This window comes from Nanorana parkeri, unplaced genomic scaffold, assembly GCF_000935625.1.
Source record: "Nanorana parkeri isolate BGI_ZX_2015 unplaced genomic scaffold, ASM93562v1 scaffold1445, whole genome shotgun sequence".
Classification (NCBI taxonomy): Eukaryota; Metazoa; Chordata; class Amphibia; order Anura; family Dicroglossidae; genus Nanorana; species Nanorana parkeri.
Window position 1 is genome coordinate 63,767 of NW_017307713.1, and position 9,759 is coordinate 73,525.

General features: G+C 41.5%; 1 protein-coding gene across 1 annotated transcript in view; it reads left to right on the forward strand.

The window, feature by feature from the left end:
• The first annotated feature begins 1,340 nt into the window (after positions 1 to 1,340).
• PGRMC1 (progesterone receptor membrane component 1) overlaps positions 1,341 to 9,759 on the forward strand; it is a 14,373-nt gene continuing 5,954 nt past the window's right edge. Inside the window, exons 1-2 of the mRNA XM_018570039.1 lie at positions 1,341 to 1,460; positions 1,739 to 2,073. Of these exons, the coding sequence (XP_018425541.1) occupies positions 1,803 to 2,073 (271 nt within the window). The 5' untranslated portion in view covers positions 1,341 to 1,460; positions 1,739 to 1,802. The remainder of the gene's footprint in view (positions 1,461 to 1,738; positions 2,074 to 9,759) is intronic.

The following is a 9,759-nucleotide window of genomic DNA, read 5'->3' on the forward strand; positions in this document are numbered from 1 at the left end:
GCGATCAGAAAAAATGCTGCAAGCACGCGTTCTGTTGCGGGCAATCGCACTGTTGCGGGAGAGGGTGGCTGGGGTGCCATTGACTTCAGTGCACCAACACACCCCCTCCCGCCCCTGAACAGGAGCCAGCCGGGATGCAATACAGTGCGTTCCAGCAGCGAATCATGCTGCCACGCACTGTATATGGTGCAAACGAGCCCTAAGAAACAATGTTCACATTGAGCGATTTATTGCGCGGTAATTCCCGCGATATCGCTGCAAATTACCGCGCGATATCGCGCTCCAATGCATTTCAATGGGGCAAAGGGTCCTGCTGTCGCGGGTCGTGTGTCGCGAGTGTGATAAGCGTTGCTCTGCGACAAAAAGCAGACGTTGCATTTTATGACAGTGCACTGCATGTCACCACAGGTCTCCGTACAGCAGCACACTGCACTGCGATGTGGGGACCTGAATATAGTGTACACATTGTACACGCACATAAAGTTTAAAAAAATGTGAACAGTGACAGCTCAATACAACGCAAGTCGCGCACTGCAGGAGCTGTCACAATGCACTAGCCCATCCGATGTAACTCAGCATTTTAGTGGACGGGCTAGTGTGAATAGGCTTTTAATGAAATAACCTACCCTAAGAGCTCATTCTACCCACGTGGCCGTGCACATCAATACAGTGTCTCAGAAGGGTAGGTGCTGCGTGTAATTGTGTGCAACTGCCTGTGCCTCCCTACGAGAGGACGCGGCTGCATGCCGACCTGAACCTGCACATTCATGCAGGTCCAGGTGCCCGTGCTTAGACGCAGGCAGTTTGCATCCAAGTGCCGCCACATGGACCTGCACGAATGTGCAGGTTCAGGTCGGCATGCAGCCAAGTCCTCCCGTAGGCACGCAATGACACGCAGGACCTGTCCCTCCTGGGAGCAGGTCTCTGCACGGGCGTGCATGATGTATGGATGTGCACACTTGTGTGAATGAGCCCTAAATACCACAGAAAACACACCTTCTAAATCAAGAAAAATTTATATTTTTTTCAAGCAAATTTTGTCTGAATGCTCAGTGAACAAAATGGAGAGTTTCTGATTTGGCGACATTGATTTTGATGAATTCACTCACGAGAAACCACCAACACTGCTCAGAGGGCGGCTTTTCTGCTACAAGTTCACTTTATTCAATCAGCACTTCACATGCTAGAAAGGCTGGGACACAGACACTGGATTGGGTAATGTGATGCTAATTGGAGGAGTGAGGAGTAGGCTGTATAAAATATGACAAGTTGGAAGATGCAGAAACATTTTGATTATGCCAACTGACATCTGACCTGGAACAAATAGGAGTGGAAAGAAAACTCCTCTTCCTGCACAGAAAAAATGCTGTATTAGCCAATCGTGCTGGTGTGCAGCCAAGGCTTGTGCAGAGCTGGGAGTGACCCAGTACAGGCGGCCACAGTCAGTGTGTGCAGGCACAGTAAGTAGCAGCTCAAGGGGAAATGTCTGTCTCAAAGGCTAATCAATCTTCCAGTCTACATCTATGTGTTACATTTGTATCCTTTCTGTTTGTTTTTCTTTACTGCTCCCATAAACAATGCACATTGCTTTGTGTAGCTCTCATGCACCTCCATGTGCTGCAAGCATTCCTGCTCACACATGGCATCCTGTACAGAGACCGCCTGCGGTTACAGAGTGATGCACGGTATAATTGGGTTTATATCAATTATTCAGCGTGACGTTTGTTTTGTTCTGCAGGTAGGAAGGCATTAACCTCTGTGGAATTGAATGCGTTGGCTCTGAAAACTCGCAAGTAATTAACATGGCTGAAGAGGGCATCCTGACGGAGATCTTTACTTCTCCCTTAAATATATGTCTGCTGCTGCTCTGCCTGTATCTGCTGTACAAGATACTGCGGGGGGATAAACCCAGCGAATCAGAAGACAGAGAAGAGCAGTTACCCAAGATGAAGAAGAGAGACTTTACCATGGCTCAGCTTAAAGAATTTGACGGTGCCCAAAATCCCAGGATTCTGATGGCAATTAATGCCAAGGTGTTTGATGTCACAAGGGGGAAGAAGTTTTATGGACCAGGTGAGAGCATGTCACAGTTTATACATTGAAGGGTTAAAAAGTAGGTTTATTGTAATGTTTGCATCTTTCAAAACAATGATAAATGATTAGCTAAATTCTGCTGCCAGAAACAAAATAGCTAAAGGCTTTCTCAGGTAGAACTGTATTGTCTTATTAAAAAAAGAACTCCAAGCAAGTAAAATTGTAACCCTTGCAGTAGGGCTACCCCCACACTACAAGGGTTAAGTGCTAATTTTTATTTAGGGAGCTAAAGTAATAAAGTTATACTCACCAAAACCACAATCCTGTTAGACTGGTCCCTTCAGCCTTGCTCCAGCGGTCTAGGGTCATGCGAGTCATCACATTCTATACAGTGTATAGGACGTGAGGATGCAGCATGACATACCATCGCTGGAGCAGAAGAGGAGACAGGCTGCAGGGGGTGGTGTAGGAACCAGATGGGATTGCAGTTCGGGTGAGCATAACTTAGTTATTTTAGCTCCCCAGACAAAAGGAGCACTTAACACTTGCAGTGCAGGGGTAGCCCTACCTGCTGGTGAATCAGAGGGCTCATTTGCACAAATGTAACCGTGCTCTAAGAACAGTGTTGTTTGTGAATAGACAAATGTAAAGCTACCTACAAAAATTCACTAACGAGATGTCAGTTCTATGTGCAATCCAGCAACCAATTGGCATTTCTAATGCAATGTGCCTGTTGGCATTCAGTGAATATGTATGTCCGTCACATTCCTGGCATGAGCCCCTTTTTGGTAAAGCACATGGATCATACAGAATCGACTATCTCAGACCGGAGATGTCTGGCACACTCCTAGAGACCCTGCTGACATACAAACATTCCCCCAATTCAAATGAAAACCCATTACTTGGGCACACATTCTGCGATGCCTGTTGACTCCTTTATTGCACCAAGAGTTGTAAAGAGCAGCAGGACAAGGGTCATGATATTGCTCCCAAGAAAAGTCAGACTTCCATGCTACCATATAGAGCGACAGAATCTTTTTTTTATTTTTTTGGAAAAGTTTTTTTTTTTAAACCAGAAAGTATGTAGTCAGACCAGAAACACAGAGTGACCGGGATCAATGTATTCAGCATTAACAATTTATTGGTCTTGAAATCTACACTTGCTTGCCTTGCCAGCACTTCAAGGGAAGCTGACTTTGAGGGGTAATTATCGTTTGGTAAATCATCATTTAGCTATACATGTGAAAGAGATCAACTTTTGTATCAATGTGTGTATTATAAAGGGGAAAAAAAAAGACTTGTTCCTTTGTATAGATCTGTGGACATGGCGGCAGCCTTTTTAATAGTCTTCTCTTAGAGCTCACTGAAAAACATTGAGAGTTTGCAGAAACTTTTGGTAACCTCAGACTGTGATCTGCGATGTTTTCATTCATGGCAAGAAAGATAATTTTTACTTAAAATAAGGTGATTTGGCAATGCTGTCAAATGTGTCATTGATTCATGTGAAGTGTCAATTTTTTATTATCGGTTCACTTCAATACAAAATGAACATTAAGTAGCAATCTAATACATCATGTGAGGTGACGTGCAGGAACCCTTGGCAACAAATGATAAATCAGCACAGAACTGCTAAAAGCTGAAGGCCAGTTGCTCTGGGTTATTCCCCATTATAGGTGTTTTGAGAGGAGCACCAATATGTATGGTAATGTGGTAGTATGTACAGATTATGAGGGTTTTTATACCACACAGTGGTGCTTAGGGCTTCTCTGATAGCGGCAGGTGCAGTATGTGGAAAGAGCATAGCTTGATATCAGCAAATACATAGAAAGTCATTCACCAAAAAGTACAGATGATAATTTCCTTCAAGAAAAATTAGCCTTACTGTGCTTAAAGCACAAGTTCAGTTTCTTTTTTTTTTTTTTTTTTTTTTTAATGCAAGCAATTTAAGTACCTGAATGTGACCTGGTATCAGCCTCTTGCAGTTCCTGTGCACCAGAGCTGGAGTGTGCTGACAAGAAGAATGCTGATAGAAGTAGAGAGGAGCTCATCACTGTGCAACTTCTCCTTTTACTGTCCAGTCACAGGCTGTGTCTATACATTTTAGATTTGACAACTGTACTTTTAGATTGAAAATACTTTCTACTTAAAGGAGAATTATGAGGAGAGTGATTTTCACTCAGCCTCATAATTTGAGCTGACTTGTGACGATGAAACTGTCACAGGTCGGCTCAGTAGATCGGAAAATGAGCGAACACATACCAGCGCTCGCTCACTTCTCGATCCTGTGCCGACACCTTTTTAAAAGGACTCAAAAAAGATTGAAATTGGAAATAATGTATCAAATTAAGGACATACAGTATGTCTTAAAACACCAGTGTAATTTTCTTGGGGGGGGTACGTAAATTGCCTAGAGCTTGTTCACATTAACACCCCTGTTAAAACGCTCCAGAGCTCTATCTCAGTGCATCACACGCTTTTACTTTTTTTTTCTTTTTTTGTAGTGCACAAAATATTCACTCCATTCAGGTTCCAGCACAGTAGTGCGGTGACCTGCGGTGCGGTCCAGTGTGCTGCACTGTACATCACACCTGCCTTGTGGTGTGAATGGGGCACATAGAAAACGCCAACCATTGCATGTAGGGTGAACAAGCTGTAATGCTGCTAAATTTATCCTGGGCATGTAGACATCAATGACCCCTGACAACAAAAGGGTTACCCAGCAATAGCACACTGGTATTATTGCTGGTTGTATACCTGCTGAAGCCGACACATACATTGATTTAATTTCTGATGTGATTCTAATCCATTGATAATAGCTTTTTTTCTTAAGATTACCTCAGACAATACACATTCTGTCGCTTACAGCAGTAATCTTCGTTCAGAAATGCTTAAGGCTGGTGTCACATTTCATAGGTTCCTTGGCATAACTGGTTTGTCAGGTTTAGATGTTGTTAGGCAATCAACGTAAAATGCGCTCTTTATTAAATATTACATGAGCAAACTGTAGTTTGGTCTGGAAGCCATGTGTGTTTACTGTATAGGCATAAGGTGGCATAAGGTAGCAATGTATGTTTACTGTGCCATTACATTGTATTTTAAATTTACTGTATACAAGGAAAGTAGTTCTACTGGGCCTCATATGTAGTTTTAGACTTTTTCAGTTTCCAAGGATATTGGGCTGAACATTGCTAAAGGTGTTAATAAAACTCACTAGCCATGTAACCAATGCACCAATTAAAGAGATAACTGGCACTTAACTTTTTGATGGCAGTGGAATCTCATGCCCTCCTCCTCCTTTTGTAATTTGCATTTGCTTGCAGGCTTCTAATCGGAACTGATAGACTCCTGAATACTAGACATATTTTAAGTATAATAGATGATTTTTGGTGGGTTAGGGTACCACATCCATAAAATAAAATATATATGATATTTCAACAAGCACCCGTATGCCAGACTGTAATGGTACTATACTTACACGTTGCACATTCCAACACCATAAGTAAATGTTTCTGAGGGTTAAACTTGATCATACACTGGAGCAGCTATATCACAGTAATATCACAGTAACATTGGAATTCTTTTTTATTGAAATGCATACTATCAATACTATAGATGACACAAGTACAATTAAAGATCAGTTTACAATAGATGCTGGCACTGCCAGTGAACTGAGGATGACTCTACGTGTTTCACAGGGCACCCTTTTAGCCTGCTTCATCAGGAAATCAAATCAAAATATTGATATCTATAACTGATCACAGTTGAGACAGCATGAGTACAAGCAAACCTGAATACATTATCTATATTTCCAAATTAACGTATTCATGTTCCCACCATGTGTACATACATTGTGGGATATTCAAGATGTAACCACAGACCCTCATTGCAGTGGACGCAAGAGATAAAAAGGGAGTTGGATGGCACTGGCCAACACGCAGCACCCCAAGTGTACCAAAATCCTATAACAATATAACAGAAGGAAACAAAAATAATTCGATGTGATAAAAGTTTTAGAAAACTGTGCAGCGAATTTATAAATATATTAATAAATAATCTGTCTACTATCAAATAAATCAAAGTGATAACATCTCATAAAGTGCACCAGTGTAAATGATTCAAACCTGTATTACTCAGTCCCAATATTGCATACCCAGTGTTGCATACAAAGTGAATATAATGGGACCAGTAACCGTTGAAGTATATAGGTTGAATCGTGTAGCCACCTGACTGATAAATAGCTATCTGATATTTAGCCAATAAATCAACACACGTGGTATATAAAAACTCTAAAAGTGCAAGTGCATAGAATTCAAATAAATGGATTCTGAACAAGTCAAAAATTCACAAGTATAATCCTCAGTCCAAAGTCATATATAAAAAGTGTTGCATAAGAAGTGGATTCCAACCGATATAGAAAAATTGAAAAAAGTGCGTCCAACATAGATTAGAACTCCCAGTGACAGCAGTGTATTGATGATAAGGCAAAATCCACACCACAGTAGCCCCGTCGGTGATTCCCCTTTTGGGGTGTACACTCACCAGATCCCAACGATTATAGGCAGAAGCAGATGAGATGGCAGTTACAGGTCTCACAGCCGTCCCCTCCTCGTCCCATGAATCATTAGTTTAGCGGGAATATAAAAAGGAAGAACTCCTCATGGTGTAGTCAATCAAGGTTTATTCAAAGGACAAAAAGTAGCCACTTACAATTTAAAAACGATCTAACCGGCCGCTCGTACGGTATAAATAAAACTTCTCCACTTCCTGGTAGTGCGTGGTATTGGAAAGTGTAGCCCCGCCCCTATATACCACGTTTGTTGATTTATTGGCTAAATATCAGATAGCTATTTATCAGTCAGGTGGCTACACGATTCAACCTATATACTTCAACGGTTACTGGTCCCATTATATTCACTTTGTATGCAACACTGGGTATGCAATATTGGGACTGAGTAATACAGGTTTGAATCATTTACACTGGTGCACTTTATGAGATGTTATCACTTTGATTTATTTGATAGTAGACAGATTATTTATTAATATATTTATAAATTCGCTGCAGTTTTCTAAAAACTTTTATCACATTTAATTATTTCCCTTATGAGCGCTGCACATCCAATTACACACCATTTGACCCAAGTGTCCATAGTACAGCAGCTCTAATCCACTGTATTAGTTAATTTATTATTTTTGATTAACTTATATCCTTAGCGCGGACTATATATACTTTATCTTCGGTGGATGTTCATTACTGGGGGCAGGTGGGGGTACTAGGAGTGGATGCTCCTCAGGGGGGTGGCTGGGGTGATTTGGATGCTACCCCAGGGTCCCAACGTCTCATCCAGCGTCCCGTCGTGTCCACTCACTGACGTCCCTTGTTGCCAGGAGTGTCTCGCTCAGCTCCCCTCAACCAGGGACGTCAATGACTTGTGTGGGACACCAGCCAGAGTGTCACAGGCTGCTAGGAGCTCTTAGCAACCTGGGACACTCATGACCCAATGAGATGCCATCTGAGGCAATCGCCCCAGGTTGTTTTATCATAGCGATGGCTCTAAATAAACCCCCTAACTGTCAAGGATAGAACAGGGTAGAAAATATAGATTTATTTGGGGTTTTTTGCATGGCGTATGCTTATTGGACTCACTAATTGGCAAGGTCAAGGTTTGGTTCAGTCAGAAATTTTTACAAACTCTTATGTATATGTTGATATAAAAATCACAAAGTATACTCTGTAACGCATGGAAATGCATAAAAAATGCATACAAACGCACTGGAATGCACCTGAAAGCCCATTTTAAGCTTTAAAAAAAATTGCTCCGAAAAGCAGCAAAATCGGGGTAAAACGCAGAGCACTGCGTTCCAGATCTGGTCTGGAAAATGGTGTGAACCTGTCCTAAGTTGCAGCAGGGGTAGTTTGAATTTCAAATCCAGTTATTTGGTCAGTCTGGTCACCTCCAAAAGTAAAGAAATCTAAAGTCCATTTGCGTGTGTTACTAGCACAGTTACCTGTCTGTGGCCATGATAAGAACAGAAGTTTCACAACGTTTAGTTGAACATTGAAATGATTTGCGAAACTGAATGACTTGCACAGCTTAGATCTTTGTACTTTGTATTTCAACTGATTATACTCGGAGAGAAGTTATGCGGTATTTCTTATCTGAATAGTGTAGGTCTGTTTCATGCAGTGAATGCTCTTGACTTTTGTACAGAAAAGCAGCTACATCTTTGTTTAGGCCTGGACAAATGTCACCAGAGCTGGTAGCTTTGTCATTTAAAGCTACATGACTTATGATCATTATAATGGGAGCCATCAATAGAGTGGAGCATCTTCAGTCATTCTTTTACAAGTAAAGCTTCTCATAAGCATTGTAATTCAAAATCTCAATGTATGTGAATACAGCTTGCAGCATAAATATAATTGTATGGGTTGCTATGTTATGGTGAAGAATAAAGGGGAAGTCAGAAATAAGACACTATCGGCATAAGGGGAAGTGGCAAACAGAAAAGGTTTACTAAACTGCCTAAACACGTTTGCCCTTTATCCCCATATGCATGTAATTCCCAGATCTGGCCAAATGTAACCATATAGGGGAGGTACTTATCATAGGTCTGTTCAGAAATTATCTGGTAAAAAATAATTTACTTAAAACAGACTTTGCAGAACATAAATCAGGGTTGCCTGCTCAAAGTTTTAGAACAATGAACGTGGCCGTAAACTCAGGAGTTAGGCCCCTTTCACACGGGCTGATCAGGAGAGGATCCATGCACAGATGCACATCAATACGGAGCAGATGTCACCACTGTGACATCTGTGTCCGTACAGTTTTTGTCCTCCATCTTGCAAAGGAGGAATAACCTGCATTTACTGGACCCCATGTGTGTCTATGGGCAATCTGATGTAAACAGACATGTGTCAGTTTACATCATATTACCCCTGATCCGGCACGATTTAGTACGGCTAAACGGAACACTGTTCCGTTTGTGTCCCCGGACCCGGCCGGAGGCGGGGGAACTGGGTGTAAATGGACAAGCTGCTTGAATTGGACATCTGATCGGATCCACCTGAAAAACTGACAGGCAGACCCGATTGGAGAGGTCGTGTGAAAGGGGCCTTAAACTTTACACATGCATTCAAGTACCTCAACTATTAACAAAAATGTAGCTTATTTGTGCATGTAGTGAGGGACTACAATCTCAATGCAAATTAGTGAACTAAATGTGAAATTGTAGTCATCACAGGAGTGAGCTTGGAGCGGTGACTAGTTTACAACACACACAGGGACCGTGGGGAACAAAAGTAGCCACCCTCCAGAAGGAAGGACAGTGTCAGCACCAATTCAGAGATGATTTGAGGATCTACAGCTGAGTGATACAGAAAATAAGATACATTTTTGTTAATAGGTAAGGTACATGAATGCATTTTTAAGATTTAACTCCTGAGTTTAGTGTCACTTGAAGTGAGTAAAATAGTACTTGTGGCATGCTCTTGTTCAGAGAGCCTGGCTACTAATTCCTAATGATAAGAACGCTCAAATATCGAGGTTTGTTGGTCATGTGATGTTTTATCCTTGGTTCATCCTGCCCTGAGCTGCATACAGATTTCAATGTAGAACTAGCAACTCTGGCATGTTATATATAGAACCACATTTTAGACCATTTGCAATATATATGTATGTGTGTATGTGTGTGTGTATATGTATATATATATATATATATATATATATA